Consider the following 16,693-nt stretch of genomic DNA (forward strand, 5'->3'; position numbering starts at 1 on the left):
CCAACAGTGATTGTTTTTTTGTTTGTTTTTTACAGTTGCATGATATTTGGATGAGTTTCTTGGGATTGTTGTTAAAGGTCACCGGGATCAGCGAGGATCAGCTGTTGGTCACTGTGCTTCCTGGTTTGCCAACTACGGCCGAGATCTTTATTGTTCCCGAGAGGAGGCGAAGAGGCGGCACCGTGGCTGAAAAGCGGAAACACCTGGAGCAGGTATACACTTCGTATATAATATACTGTACGTTTGTATTTGAAATTGGATGACATATTCTTATAAATTAGTTTACATCAATATGTTGTATCTTAGATTTTCCATATAGGCATGTTGTAATTTAATATTTTATTTTTATTATATTTAAAATTTTATAGTAATAAGTAATAATACAATTTTTTTTAATACTTATTTTTTTTAATATATTTTATAGCTGTATATGGTATTATAATATAGTTTATATATTGTGTGTATTATATATATATATATATATATATATAAAAAAAATAAAAATGTATATATATTCTATAAAGAAATTTAAATGGGCTTGGGGTTATGCAAATTGCACCAACCGTGTTCACTTGAAATTTATTATATTATTTATTTAAGAATGTAAATTTCTAAGATGATGATGATAATAATAATAATATTAATAATAATAATAATAAATGTGTTTGTAATGTATTAATTTACAGTATATGCGTTATATGATTTATTAACGCATTTAAAATATACAGTATGACAATAATAATTTTATAATATTTGTATTCATGTTTTAAAGTTGCATTACTACGATTAAGATTTTTTGATACCACCAAGAAACAATAATTAATTACAATAAGAAAAATAATAATATACTAATATAATTACATAATAATTAAAAAAAATATATATATATATAAATATAAATAAGTAATGATAATGTATGTGTTATTCTGTATTAAACTCATTATATAATTTAATTAATCTTTTAATGAAAAGCTATATATTTTTTTGTATTTATAGTAAGAATAATTTTAGAGTTGTAGTAATTTTATACTTATTTATTGTCATTAGTAGTTACTCAATGTACTGTAATACAAAAAGTAGATAATAATAAGTCCATCTTACATGCATTAAATTAAAACTGACGTATATCTACGTACACCGTAAACTGCAACCACAATAACATAAATGAATGTTTTTTTTTTTTATGTTTATCAGCATTTTTTTTTTAGAAAACTGATCGCTATCCCCAAGTGAATAACAGGGGTCGACTTTATTGTCTTTTTAAAGGTACATTTTTTTGACAAATGTGTACCTAATATTCTGGCAATACTAAACGTCAAGTAAACTGTGTGGAAAAGTCGCTATCCTAGTTCATAAAGCCTTTAATTGTTCAAAGTGCTTTTTACTGCATACGTGATCAAGTTTGCAGTTAAAGTTAAAATTGCATTACAGCAGGTGGACCTCAATGACTGCATCCATTAAACAACACTTTACCCTTCATTACATTTAAAAAGCTAAAAATATGTGCCGTTACTTCAACTCCATATGCCACACTTCAATGATCATATTTCCTACCTGTTTATTTTCACCAGCCGGTGACCAGAAGCCTCTCCGCAAATTTAAAATCTGTTTAAAGAGGCGAGAAAATCAACCAGCTGCGTTTCTCACTGATCATCGTTACGGCTGTTTTACATTTCACACACACGTTCCTGTTGGCACTTTTTTTCTGTCTTGAAAACTCAGTGTGAAAGGCATAAAAAAAGAAGAAGTTACTTTTATAAATAATTCTTTGCGAGTGTTTGATTCTAAACATAGAAACCCAATTTGGATCGGGGATGCTCTGCGTTGCTTTGTAACTTGCACCAATAATGTGCTTAATGAGCTGCATCAAGCAAACTTGAAGGTACATGCATTGTAATGAATTCATAATAATTGACACTTTTGTCTATGTAAGCGGGTAGAACAAATGAGTGGAAAACACAAACTATTTGAATAACAGTTTAATTATTAAGCACTTTAATCCTAAATTATTATCACTTCATGGTGTTTGGTTTTTGTGATGTTTGCATTACAGTAGTCATGAATCTTGTGGATGTACTGTATTCCCTCAACATTATTAGGTAATGGCCCAGGCACGTGGTGGCCAAATTGTTTGCTCCAAATCAATTTACTGAGTTGATTTTACTTGTGTTTTTAATAGATTTGACCGAACCGTTTTGTAAACTTTTATTATGTGGGAAATCCAACTTTCATAACAGAACAACTTAAAACATTTGATTAAATTGCCCAACTACTTTTTTCCCCTTCAAAAGTATTTTTTTATATTAAAATAATAATAATAATAATTTATCCAATACTGTACTATTTTTTTCCCTTGTTTTTTAAAAAAAAAAAAAAATACAATTTTATTTTTTTTAATCAATGTAGGGTTGAAGGTGATTTGGCGCCTATCCTAGTTGATTTTGGGACAAGATTGTTTTTGATTTATTTATTTATTTATTTATGTTCATTAATATATATATATATATATTTTTTTTTATCATTAATAGAGCCAGCGAAAATACATTTATTTGCGCTTGTTTCTTCAATGTGTGGCATATATTTCAATGACAATTACAAGATGCAAGTGTACCTAATGATGTGACCTGATATGTAATGCACCATCTCAACACTAGAGGGCAATGTCGTCCCATAGAACCACGACTATTCAGTCCACAATGGAGGGGATAGTATACATGATTGCATGAGGTTTTTTTTCTTTTTTTTTAACTCATTTTCAACTGCAAATTGACATGATTATAATAATTATAATGGGAGCGCGGTGGACTCGTGATTAATACGTCTGCCTCACAGTCGGTCCTGGGTTCGAATCTGAGCTCGGGCCATGCATGTTAGGCTCATTGAAAACTCCAAATTGTCCATAGGTGAGAATGTGAGTGTCCCTTGCAATAGGCTGGCGACCGGTCCAGGGTGTACCCCACATCTCGCCCTAAAGTCAGCTGGGATAACCTCTAGATTACCCGTGACCCTAATGAGGCCAAGCGTCATCGAGACTGAACGGATGGATAATAAAACCATCTTAATTCTAATCTTCTCCAGACGTCCTCTGTTGCGAAAGCGATCAATAAAATAGCGAGACGAGCTAATTTTTTACCCCGCGAGCAGGTTAGACCTCGCGTGGCCTGAGTAAACACGACTGTTGGACCTCACGCTCCGTCTTGAACAAAGTTAATAGGTATTTAATTACATTGATGCATCGTATAATTGGCAGCAACCGCGGAGGCAAACCGGGGCAGGAGGCCCGGATTGGGAATTGAAGTGATGTTTTTATCGTAAGCCTGTCTGATTACCTGGCAGAAGCGCCCGGACAATAGGGTCATAAATCTTCACTTCACTCAGCCCCGCCCCCTAAAACACACACACACACACACACACTGGTGTTTGGCGTGCACGTGTGCAGCAGGCTTATTAAAATATGTAATAGATGTACTGACCCTGATATGCCACTAGAACAAAAAGTAATTATTCATAGTGCGTCGAGCGCTCTAATTTCAACCAGTGGAAAGATTTTAGATGGAGTGAGGTGGACTTATTGAGGCAGAAGCTAACAAGTCGGATGGGCTCTCTTATTGTGTGACGGCCTCATGTAGGCTACTTTGATAGCGGTGGGCGGGGCGTTTGAGACCTGGGCTTTTGGGGGGGGGGGGGGGGGAACTAAATCCACCACTCAATACCGCCGCTATCACGTTACAATAACAGAAATGTTATAAAATACAATATATGTCTGGAGCAGTTAAGGAACCAGTATTTACCTAACCCTACAACATACTCTCCCAAAATATTGATAAATAAATGTATTACTGGATTACTGTAATGCACGACTTGATTTTGGAGTCAGCCAGTCCTCCCTCAAATAGCTCCAGTTGGTTCAAAATGTCGCTGCTCACCTCGTAACTGGAAAATGCATGAGGGAGCACTTAAATTCAATTCTGGCTAGCATGCTACGCTACATTTACTTAAGTAGCATATTTTTAACATACTTTTTACTTTTACTTGAGTAATTGTGTTAAGAAAAAGTGATACTTCTACTTGATTCCATTCCATTCCATACATTGCTACTTTTATTTTTCTGAATCTATTATTGCCTTCACGATCCATTAGGTTTGGTTTGTCAGAGAGACTTCCTGATTGGGAGCTGTCACATGACTCTGTTTCACCAATCCAATGGGATTTCAAGTGCTTTTGGACTTGATTTGACCAATCAAAAGGAGCCAAACAGTCACATGACAGCAGTTGGTTATTTTATGATGCCAAAATGTATTATAGTTTCAGTGAACATGATTTTGGACAATATCAAGTCCTATTTTATATTTTTGTCTAGTTGAGATTCATTCTTTGGTTAAAAAAATATTTTGAAGTTACTCACCGATTATTTGAGTAGTTAATTAATTAGTGGAGGACTACTTTTACTCTTAATTGTGTATGATTTTTGGCTATTCTACCCACCACTGCCCTCTACTGGCTGTTTATGCACTTGAGAAGTTTATGGGCGGATTATGTTGTTGACATGGCAACACATAAGAGGCTGAAATCTGATTGGATTAAAAAATAAAAAATAAAACATTATGTAATGGAAACAGTGCAGCCAAGCAAAAATGACAAATTTAGTTGGTTTAATTTAGAATGTAGGTTTTAAGAGTTGCATTATATTTAACTTGCTGGCTGAACTTTTAAACGTGTTACAAAAGACAAATCGCATCTGTCACGACAGAAGACAAAAACTGATATATATTTATTTAGAAATGTCAGTGACTCACCAAAGCAAAACGCCCTTTACCTGACAGGACTTCCATCAGCATCAAACGCGTGCCACCTCCTTGCTGTTTGGGATTTTTTATTTTTTATTTTCCCCCTCACCACATTTGCTTCGCTTTAGAAGGAGAAGAAAAAAAATCATAATTCAAGCGGCTGAAGGAAAATGACTAAGGCTAAAATATTGATGGCGCCGGCGCTGCCGCTAACCGTTTGCCACTCCTCCCTCCTCCTTTCTCACAGCTCTCTCATGTGCTGCTAAGTGCTCTAAACCAGGACCTGGTCCAGTTCACACTCAAGGCGGGAGTGCAGGTGAACGTCTACGCCAGCAGACTGTCGCCAGGTGAGCGCGCATGCACACCTCGGGGACACGCGGGTTCCATTCAGGTGACCGCACGGCTCGGATGTTTGTATTCGTGTGTATTCGTGTTGTTAATTGCCGTTTGGCCTCGCTGTTTTCTTTTTCTTTGAAGCTCCTCTGGTGGACGGCAGCGATAGCAGCCACAGCAGCACTGCAATTATAATGCTGGTGGCCGTGGCTCTCATGGGTCTGCTTGTCTTTGTCATATATAAATTCAAAAGGTACAGTACAAAAATACAAATGCACCAGTTGAGTTGAAAAAAAAAAAAAGACATTTACATGACATTTTTGACAGTTATTTTGCTGGCGTCGGCCCGAAAACTTGTACCTCCAAAATAGTCACTTTTCAGGAGACCCAAAAAAATGACGTTTGTTCGACCAGTAAAATTGCACCATCAAAGAGAGCGAGCCATTTTCAACACTTTAGATCCATCAATAATTAGTAAAAATAACACTCCCACCCGTGGTCTGACCAATAGTAAAGATTTTTGAAAAATTATGGTTTAAAAAAAAAATAAATGACTTATGAGGTTTTGGCCTGATGCCAGCGATGCACTATCCATCCATCCATATCATTTAAAAAATAAAAATACATAAAATAACAATATCTCAATATACCGAAAATAAAAAATAATTATAATTATTATTATTATTATTTTTTTTTTTATATCACATTAAAAAAAAATAGTAGTACATAGTAAAACTTCTCAGGTGAGTAACAGGGCTAAAATTAACATACAGTAAGTGTGCATTTTTAGCATAGAATTTGCAAATAAACAAATGTAGCCTGTTGTCATTTACATAAATAGCTTGTAATGTTAAAACACATTACAGTGCTTAAGAAAAAAATTATAATTTGAGTAACAGGACTGAGCTGAGATTTTAAGACACCAAGTCAGAGCTGAAATTGTTTGATTTGATCTAACCTATATTTGGGGGCTATTTCAAAATATGAACTATTAAAATAGCAAAAAATTAAATGTGTACTTATATATGTTTTCCCCCCAAAAATAATAAACTATAATTGGGATATTTAGGAAAAACAGTATAAAAAATATAAATAAATAAAAAATATTTAAAAATAAAAAAATCAAGGTAGTTTAATTAGTTTCAATTAATTAATTACATTTTTAAAACATGCTATCAAATCAATATGCAGGACAATGTTAGTTCCAGTTAATTTTATTGTGAATGTATACATTTTATTTCCAGGGGGAAAAAAATGGCACCAATTCAGTGGAATGGCCCATAAATGCTGTTTATCGTGGTACCTTGACCCTTGACCTTTACAAATACCCCAATTTACGACTTTTTCAAATTACAAGCCATCGCTTGGTTGATTTTTTAATGTGTTTTGTCTACATGTTATAAGCAAAAAAAAAGAAGTTACAAGTGAGCTTCTGCATATAGAGAGCGAGCGCACAAAAATTTGCAAGGTTCCTGCAGAAAGATAGCATATGTGAGTATGTGTGCACATTTTGTCATAATTGCCTGATTTAAATTCGTCCCGTCACCTATCAGCAATCACCTCACGGCTGAACTCCCTGAAAACTTCCCACAAGTATTTAACCGCCATATATCTGTGAGTTATGGACACGGACGACACAATAATAGCTGCAGGAATAAGACAATTCCCCTCCGTCTCAATCGGCGCAATATTACAGCCAATGGCAGCCAAATCAATTCTCCCCCGCCCCCAGTGCCAAATGGGTGTCAGAGCCCCGCAGTTATCAATATTCATCCGTGTGACGATGTGAGACTTGACCTTTAGGAAATGCTAAACACGGACGCCCAAGGTGAGGCGTCGCCCGCCGGGATGCCAGCAAAAAGGGTGACGAGATAAGTCCTGAGACAACATGACTTAGAAAGTCCGGCATGTACAGGAAATAGCCTGCACCGACGCGTGCCGTCCCGTGGTCACTGTATGAATGTAATCGTTTACCTTAACTCATTCACTCCCAGCCATTTTCACCGAAGCAACCTCCTTCGCTCCCGGCTGTTTTACTGGATTTTGACTGATTTTGCAAGGCCCACAGAATATTGTGTTCTCTTGCTATAAAAAACATGGAACCTACCAAAAGAAAGATGAGAGTTTCTTCTTTCATCAGGAAAAAAAGGTTTATTTGTATCTGTTTCCGTTTCGTCGCAATTAGCATTAAAATATGGCTAGTTTCATCATTATTCACAAACCTGTTGAAAAGAGCTTATTGCAACATGGCCCTGGTTGATCTCTTAAACTCTGCTGCCACTTTTTTGTAATAACTACCATTGCTTTAAGCTGTGTCCGTTTTGCAGAAATCAGCATTCGAATATAGCTAAGTTTCATCATTATTCACAAATCTCTTTAAAACAGTGGGGGGAAAGAGATTTTTGCAACATGGCCCTGGTTGATCTCTTATACTCTGCTGCCACCTGCTGGCCGTTTTTGTCATAACTATCATTGCTTCAAGCGTTCTCATCAGTTCAGAGGCTGCATCAAAGCCTTTTGTATGCTATAGTATAAAAAAAAAACATTTAAAAAAGAAACATAAAAAAACTTATAAATACGTCGTTGGGAGCATGGTAATATTTAAAATTGAACATATTTATACGTTTTTGGGAGCAAATGGGTTAATAGAATGCAAATAATTGAACGGTGTTTGCATCATAATTTCATGCCTCAATTCAAGAGACATTGTGCTACTCCTTCTGGTGTGTATGCCAAGACACAATTTTTGTGAAATTAATTTTATTATTATTATTATTAATATATGTATATTTATATATATTTTTTTACAAAATCTACTTTTTTATTATGCTAATTTTCCAAAGTCAATATTGTTTAATTTATATTAATTTATTAATTAATTTTATAGCTTGCACAAGACCACCACTAATTAGAACGCAAAAAGAGCGTCTAGGTGCCGTATAATGAACAGTTGCATCTATGAACGAAGAGAATTAGTGACTATCTCTTTAACTCCAGAAAAGAACCTGGAAAAGGCAGTCTTCTTTGAGGGGGTTGATGACGCACCTGCTGACTAATTATCACACATAATCTGTAAAAGGATGGCTGATATTTGAGGAAAATATGTCACTTCACTACTGTGAACTTTTATTTCCAAAAGTACGAACAAAAATGCAATGGGAGTGTGTGATATGCAAAAAAGAAAAGGTTTGAGGCAGAACGTTGGTGTGCGTCTGAAGGGATGAAAAATTGATTGAAGACGGAGGTGAACAATACGAAAAGTGCAAGTGCGATACCCGACGGAACGCAAAGTGCCCCAGTTGCCCCGCTTTCAAGCAATCCTCCGGCGTCCTTAAAAATAGAGTGCCACGCATTATGTTTAGTGGAAGGAAGCATTAGCGCCGTGCACTTGATGGCAGCTCTCCATTAACTAGCTTTTTTTTTTTTTTCTCTCCCCAATCTTATTATTTTTTAAAAGGAGTCTCTTGCTTTCGGGTGAAATTTTAGGATGAGCCAAATATATATATATATATATATATATAAAAAGACTTTAACTTTTAGAGGTTGAAGTTAATTTAACTTTTTTTTAAATTTAATTTTATTATTATTATTATTATTATTATTATTATTATTATATTACTTTTTTATATTGACTTTTTTGTTGTTACAGTACTTTTTCACAACTTAAAGTTGAAAACATTGTTAGCTAATTTCACATAGCAATGCTAGCTAGAACTAATAGTAATTCATAACACTGTCACTGCTGCTTTACTAAACCAACAAAAATACAGTAACCAAAAGTACTTCTTTTTTTTAAGCCAACATGGCGATCGCCTCAAGTATTTTTTCACAACTTCCTGTTCTATGACAAGTAAACATCATTAGCTAATTTCATATAGCACTGCTAGCAAGAACTAAATGTAATTCATAACACAGGGTTACTATCGAGTAGTAGTATTATTTTTATTATTTTATTACTTGTTTGATATTGACTTTTTACAGTATTTTTTCACATCTTCCTGTTCTTTGACACATAAACATCGTTAGCTAATTTCACATAGCAATGCTAGCTAGAACTAATTGTAATTCATAACACTGTCACTGCTGCTTTACTGAACCAACAAAAATACAGTAAACAAAAGTACTTTTTTTTAAGGCAACCTGGCGATCGCCTCAAGTGACGCCGCCACATTACACACGTCGTAGCCAGCTAACAGCTAACAGCTTTCTGTCTCTTGCTTTCGAGTGAAATTTCAGGATGAGCCAAATATGGACTTTAACCTTAAGTTAAATTGACTTTTTTGATTTTATTACTTTTTAGATATTGACTCTTTTTTTTTTTTTTTTGTGACAGTATTTTTTCACAACTTCCTGTTCTTTGACAAGTAAACATCATTAGCTAATTTCATATAGCACTGCTAGCTAGAACTAAATGTAATTCATAACACAGGGTTACTATCGAGTAATGGTATTATTTTTATTATTTTATTACTTGTTTGATATTGACTTTTTACAGTATTTTTTCACATCTTCCTGTTCTTTGACACGTAAACATCGTTAGCTAATTTCACATAGCACTGCTAGCTAGAACTAATTGTAATTCATAACAGTCACTGCTGCTTTACTGAACTAACAAAAATACAGTAAACAAAAGTACTTCTTTTTTTTTTTGCCAACATGGCGATCGCCTCAAATGACGGCGCCACATTACACACGTCGTAGCCAGCTAACAGCTAACAGCTTTCTGTCTCTTGTTTTCGGGTGAAATTTCAGGATGAGCCAAATATGGACTTTAACCTTAAGTTAAATTGCCTTTTTTGATTTTATTACTTTTTAGATATTGACTCTTTACAGTATTTTTTCACATCTTCCTGTTCTTTGGCACGTAAACATCGTTAGCTAATTTCACATAGCAATGCTAGCTAGAACTAATTGTAATTCATAACACTGTCACTGCTGCTTTACTGAACTAACAAAAATACAGTAAACAAAAGTACTTTTTTTTTTTTTAAGCCAACATGGCGATCGCCTCAAATGACGCCGCCGCATTACACACGTCGTGGCTAACGCTTTAGCCAGCTAACAGCTAATCCATCCTGGCTTGCCTGCCTTTTAAAAGTTCATTTGCCACAATATGTTCCCTTTGACCTTTGACCCCCACCTCCAGGAAGATCCCAGGCCTCAACACGTACACGGCGGAGCAGCCTGACAAAGAACAAGAGGTCGTGCCCTCAGTCACCTCCATGGCGGACGCAAAAGCCGACAAGGACAAGATGACCTCACTGGATCGTGTGGACGTACAGCTTGATTCAAAGAGCAGAGGTCTGTTTTTTTTTTTTCTGTTTTTTTTCTGTATGACATTACAAAAAGAAGCAATTCACCGCACTCGGAATTGGCACTGACTTGACTACAAAAAGGCAGGCCGATGAAAAGACTGTCAAAGGACTTCAAGGCTAGCGTTATCAGAGCGCGATTAATACGGGCTGACGCGATGGCATCATTACAAGAAACAAAACACGCCGGCATCTCTGCCGCTTAATGGCCTCACTCCTTTTATTACTCGCGCGCATAACTTAACCTTTGAATAAACGGAGAAGAAGCCGTTGGAAAGTTGAAGGTAATGTTCCTCACGTTTGTGCTTTTCAAAAGCTTGATTCAAATTCATTTGACAAAAAGTCACAAATCCACATTATCGCGCTGTCGAAAGAGACTGTTTAGCAAAAAAGGAGTGTTTAAAAAAAAAAAAAAATGATAATAATGGAAATATTTTCACGGTCGTCAATCTTTTCCTGAAGTTATGTTCCTGTCTGAAAAGTGTAACAACTGCAAATAGTAAAGATGATCCTCAGTTCTGTTGTAGCATTTTTACAAAATTGACGTTAATTGACATCTGTATGCTACTAGCACTACTAATAATATGATACAAATTCAGATAGTTGGCAACTAGTACGCAGTTTTGCCCCACTCGAAAAATCGTCGTCATAAAAGAATGCGGAATTGTCATATAGTGGTGGAATAAATGTTACTAGTTTGGATGCAGTTGCTCTACTAGTGTGCTGGTTTGTCTTACCCTAAATTGCATACTAGTGCGGCGACCTTGAGCGAGATAGCAAGGATATCGAGTATATGCTATCATATCGCACTTTTTGTATCAGAATCTGAATCAAATCGTCTTTTATGAGAGATGCACACTAAATATAAATCGGTTTGATGTATCAATTTTTTTTCTTTTTTTTCTTTGATTTCAACTTGGATACTTTGTTGTTGCATACGAATAAACATGACAAAAGCTACAGCCGCACCGTATGGAATCAAATCGTAATCCCGCTGAATCGAACCGAATCAAATGGTTATATTTTAAAATCATGACTTCCTTGACTCGTATTGTACCCATGTATCGAGAAACACAAATTGTCCCTAATATACATATATATTTATTAGGGGTGTCAAGCGATTATTTTTGTTTAATCGTAATTAATTGCATGACTTCAATAGCTAACTCACGATTAATCGCAAATTTTATATCTGTTCTAAATGTACAACGCAATTTTTCATAGTCTTGTTACCATAAAAGTGGGATTTTTTTATTTATTTATGTTATTAAAATTATATTAAATTAAATTATAAAAATTTGATGTACTGTACTGTAAAAAATGAGTGTGATATTGATTAGTGTTGGTCATTTTTCTGCCACTAGATGGCATAGTTGCATTTGTAAGATGTTGGTGACAGCTCAGTGCATTTTTCTTTTTATATTAAGAACTTTCTAATCTTTAACGTGAAGTAACTTGTGAAATTCTGCACATTTTTAAAATTGTAAAATACTTGACCCCAGTCTCCACAAATATATGCATAATTATTACATTTATTACTGTCAAATTTTGACGTGCTGCGTTGCGACTGGAATTCCCCCAGTTAAAAAAAACATTAGAGGCATTAAAGGAACTTTAAATGAACGCACTCATTTTGACACCCCCTAATATTTATACCCATTGCCTCACATCGTCTTGTATTATTTTTAGTAGTTTACTCAGTGTGTAGTTTATAGCGTCTGTCATCCGCAGGTAACGCGTAAATGCGCTCGGGGGTGGGGGGGAATGACGTGGGTGCCGAAGCGTCGCGCGACGTGAGTTATTTGTCCCAATAAAATAATTAGCGCTTGGGGAGCGCGGCCAACAGGGTGAAAGCATTTTCATCAAGGAACATCCTCGCCACCCTGGCTTGATTTACTCGTACCCGCCGCAGCTTAACAGTTGACCCGTCCAAGATGAATGTGTTTGTCTGCGCGCACACGCACACACACGTGTAGAAAACGACAACAAGCTCCTTATGCAAATGGCTCCATAAAACCCCTCCTGTCTCTGTCCTCTCTCGTCCCCCGGCCAGGCTACCTGCCATCGCACCCAGACATCAAGCTCTGTGATGAAGCGCCCCATGTGTTTTAATGGCGAGCGTGCGCGAGTGCGTGCGGCACGCCAAAGCAATACATCTTCCCTGGCAGTTACTTCCAGCGCGGTCACGATGAATGCTCTCGAGTGTTTTGCTAGGCATGCATGGACGGCTGGAGCGGCTCACGCTGCGGCGCGCCCGCCCGCCTAAGCCCTCCGAGGAGACTGTATAGATTTATACGCGCCCGCTCTCCAAATGGGACTCCCTTTTTTTGACTGGAGAGTATTTTTGCAAGGACCTTCTTCATCTTTTTATGTAAATAGTGTACAGTATGTGGAAGAAATGTTGGGGGTTGGATGTGCACTCCTTGAAAAAGTACAGGCAGATGAATTTCTTTATTCTTGCTGGAGACACAAAAAAAATTACACAAAAAACATTTGGGAATATGGACAAGGTCATGTATGTACATCTGGACTTGAAAAATAACACTTTCTGTTTTTCATGTGCGAAAAATGTTTTGGAACATCAATTTTCTATAGCACATCTTATGTAGCCCACCAAAGCAACAGTCTTCTCGTTTCTTGATAAACTGATTTGTATTTTTCATTTTGACAAACAATCTGGATCAAAAGTTGACCCATCCAATATGGCCGCCATGTAGGTACGTTGCTTAGCCATGCTGCTACACAAATCTAGTCTACAAATCCTAACCTTGGCTTTAAACTCTCATTTGAAAACCTCATCCTAGCCTCAAACCCAACCGCACTTTGGAATTTTACTTCCCAAACCCAACTTTCAAACCTAACCTTGGCTTAAAACCCTCATTTGAAACCCTTATTCTAGCCTCAAACCCTATCTTGAAACCCTCACCTTGGTTTGAAACCCTACTTTGAAACCCAACCGCACTTTGGAATTTTTCTTCCCAAACCCAACAAACTCTAAAACCCTACTTTGATACCCTAACCTTGGCTTGAAACCCTAATTTTGAAACCCTTATCATAGCCTCAAACCCTATTTCGAAACCCTCACCTTGGTTTGAAACCCGACTTTGAAACCCTAGGCCGAGCTTCAAACCCTTGGTTTGAAACCCTTCTTTGAAACCCAACCACATCTTGGAATTTTACTTCCCAAACCCACTTTTGAAACCCTAAAACCATACTTTGAAATCCTAACCCTACTTTGACAACCCAACCTTGGCTTGAAACCCTAATTTGAAACCCTCATCCTAGCCTTAAACCCTACTTTAAAACCCTAACCTTGTTTTGAAACCATACTTTGAAACCCAACCGTACTTTGAAATGTAACTTCCAAAACCCTACTTTAAAACCCTAACCTTGGTTTTAAACCATATTTTGAAATTCTAACCCGTTTCAAATCCTGAATTTAGCTTGAAACTATCAATTGTAACTTTAACACAAGCTCAATCAATCACATGATGTCAATCAAGCAAACCTGAAACACATTTCTAACCCTTACTTTGATTTTAAACCCCAATTTGGAACGTTACTTGACCCATGTGTCTATCGAAGTTAGATCATGAAAATAATCATTACAAAATATATGTATATTTATTTTTAGATGAGCATGATTACTAGTATAAAGAATATCTGGCATCTCAAATTTATGATGCAAACTTTTGGTTTAGGGCACAAAGACTTTTGTTTTCTTTTGACGCGCAAGCAGCTTATTGCTTCTCCAAAATCAGCGACGTGAACGGGATTCATTAAGCGCACCGCAATCGGCAAAATCTTATCGGGTCCAGATTGCCGTCAAATGAAGGCCGGCAATATCCAGAGGTGGAAGGACGGCCGCCATCTTGTGCCTTCCGTCGCAGCTGACGCTCAAATTGCTCCGCGTCATAACAAAAGCGGCGGCGGGATGGAAGATTTAAGATACTCGCGGATGACACATCCGTCCTGTTGAGTGGACTCGCTAAAGTCTTGACGGCAAACTCCACATTACGCGTCTTCAAAAAGACATTAGTGTTGCACAAATGGATTGTTTTACAGCCAATTTGACAAGTCAACACGCGATACGTGTCATTTTCCCCCGTGTTGTACATTCTCGGTAAGACAGCTAAAGTGCAACGTAGATTTTGCTCGAAGTGCCGCACAAATGGCTCCGGTGACAGTTTTTATTACGATTAGGAATTCCATTCATTTGGCACGCTTGCTTGTGTTTGCAATACCTTGAACTCACTCATCTTCACAGCATCAGAATTCGGTTCCCACCAAGTCGGACAGAGCAGTTTGTCGCGGGAAGAAATTTTAGTGACAACACCCAAAAAATTTAGTGACAACCAAATATTTAAGTACAGTTGACCCCAATTTTTGAAATTTTGATTTAAAGAATTTTTTTTAATTTTGTGTGCTATTAAAAAAATATTGCAACATCAATTAACAGCAAATTAATTAATATTATAATTAATTTATAACCAATTTTTTAAGTACAGTTGACCCCAGTCTTGAGGATTTTATTTGATTTTTTAAAAATATTTATTTTGTGTTCTATAAAAAATAAAATGCTTGCAATATCAATAAACAGCAATTAATTAATTAATATTATAATTAATATATAACCAAATATTTAAGTACAGTTGACCCGAGTTTTGAGGATTTTATTTGATTTTTTAAAAATATTTATTTTGTGTGCTATAAAAAAATAAAATGCTTGCAATATCAATAAACAGCAATTAATTAATTAATATTATAATTAATATATAACCAAATATTTAAGTACAATTGACCCCAGTTTTGAGGATTTTATTTGATTTTTAAAAATATTTATTTTGTGTGCTATTAACAAAAATGCTTGCAATATTAATAGCAAATTCATTAATTCATTCAGTAATTAATATATAACCAAATATTTAAGTACAGTTTACCCCAGTTTTGAGGATTTTATTTTATTTAAAAAATAATAATAATAAATAAATACTTGCAATATTAATAAACAGCAAATTAATTAATTGATTAATGAATTAATAGAATATCGGTGTTACACGATAGTGCCAAAGCACTACTTTTTATTAGGCCGTGCTTTAGGCGCCATCTTGTGGCATTTTAGGGCATTTCAGAAAGAGCACAATTACAGCAAATACTCAAGAAGTTTTTTTTTTTTTTTAAAGGATTTTCTGCCAAAATGAAAAAACAAATCCAACAACTTAAATAGATTTAGTGGGCCACATAAAATGATGAGTTTGACACTGGTTGTGGATTCTTTCTTAATTCCACCATACACAGGAACAAATGACACTTTGCGACCACAGGGGGCGCCCTGGTTCCCCAAAGCCTCAATTCCATGTAGTTGTTGTTGCTATAAAGACTCCACAGGCACGTAATTCTACACAACGAATACTGCTGATCACGACAACATACCAGCACGGAAATATCGAACTTTCCTCAGTTTGCATCCACGCAGAGGAAGCCGCCGTCAACTGAAGGTCGGCCCCCGAGGAGTCAGCGGAGAAAAGGTTGCGGATTTGTCCGTCCACATGGCGGCGAGGGCAGCGTAGACGGAGAAGACGTATCTCCTGTCAAGCCAGCTCAGCCTACGCGACGGCCCGCCGTGGTTGCAAACCGTCTCGTTGGGATAAATGCTGGAATTCTATCAAGCTTTTTTTTTCTTTTTTTAAGTGTCGTCAGCGTTATGTGTCAGTAAGACAAATGGACAAAGGCGGGTTTTTTTGTTGATTTTCTCACCCTGCTTTGGAGCCCCGAGAACTTGAAATAAACGTTGTGGGACGAACGCCATCACTGAAGACTTTTCTGCTCGGGTTCTTTCACGTGAATACTTGTGGATTTACTTGCATGACGTTTTGTTCCCTGCTGCTTTGCACATTTTTATATATTGTAAAAAACAGAAAAAATTATGTAAATTGCAGTCTGTTCAGTTCTCAATGGCTCATTCAGTTGAAGTGATGTGATTATTCAGTGGGTTGCTTTTGTAGAATAAAGTCAATACGTGAAAAATATTTGTCTTCGTTCTGCTGGAAGATTTTCTTTGTGATGTCAATCACCGATTGATGGTACTTTTTCTCTGCTGGTGTGGTCCGTGGGCTCCCTCTAGTGGTATAGGGAGAATTATTTCGGTTTTAAAACTGTACAGAATGTTAAAATGGCTTCATATAACTTTATATAACTTTTTTTTTTTTTTTTTTAACCCAGCACAATTGTTAAGTACAGTTCAGCTATGTTTACCTTTAA

The 16,693-nt window shown here is 36.2% G+C and overlaps 1 protein-coding gene across 1 annotated transcript in view; it reads left to right on the forward strand.

The window, feature by feature from the left end:
* The window catches only part of LOC144061314 (VPS10 domain-containing receptor SorCS1-like), a 129,140-nt gene extending 112,679 nt beyond the window's left edge, over window positions 1-16,461 (forward strand). Inside the window, exons 25-29 of the mRNA XM_077581653.1 lie at window positions 78-212; window positions 5,035-5,134; window positions 5,265-5,373; window positions 10,267-10,421; window positions 12,486-16,461. Coding sequence (XP_077437779.1) covers window positions 78-212; window positions 5,035-5,134; window positions 5,265-5,373; window positions 10,267-10,421; window positions 12,486-12,544 — 558 coding nt within the window. The 3' untranslated portion in view covers window positions 12,545-16,461. The remainder of the gene's footprint in view (window positions 1-77; window positions 213-5,034; window positions 5,135-5,264; window positions 5,374-10,266; window positions 10,422-12,485) is intronic.
* The last annotated feature ends 232 nt before the right edge of the window (window positions 16,462-16,693 follow it).

Source organism: Vanacampus margaritifer, chromosome 12, assembly GCF_051991255.1.
Source record: "Vanacampus margaritifer isolate UIUO_Vmar chromosome 12, RoL_Vmar_1.0, whole genome shotgun sequence".
Taxonomy (NCBI): Eukaryota; Metazoa; Chordata; class Actinopteri; order Syngnathiformes; family Syngnathidae; genus Vanacampus; species Vanacampus margaritifer.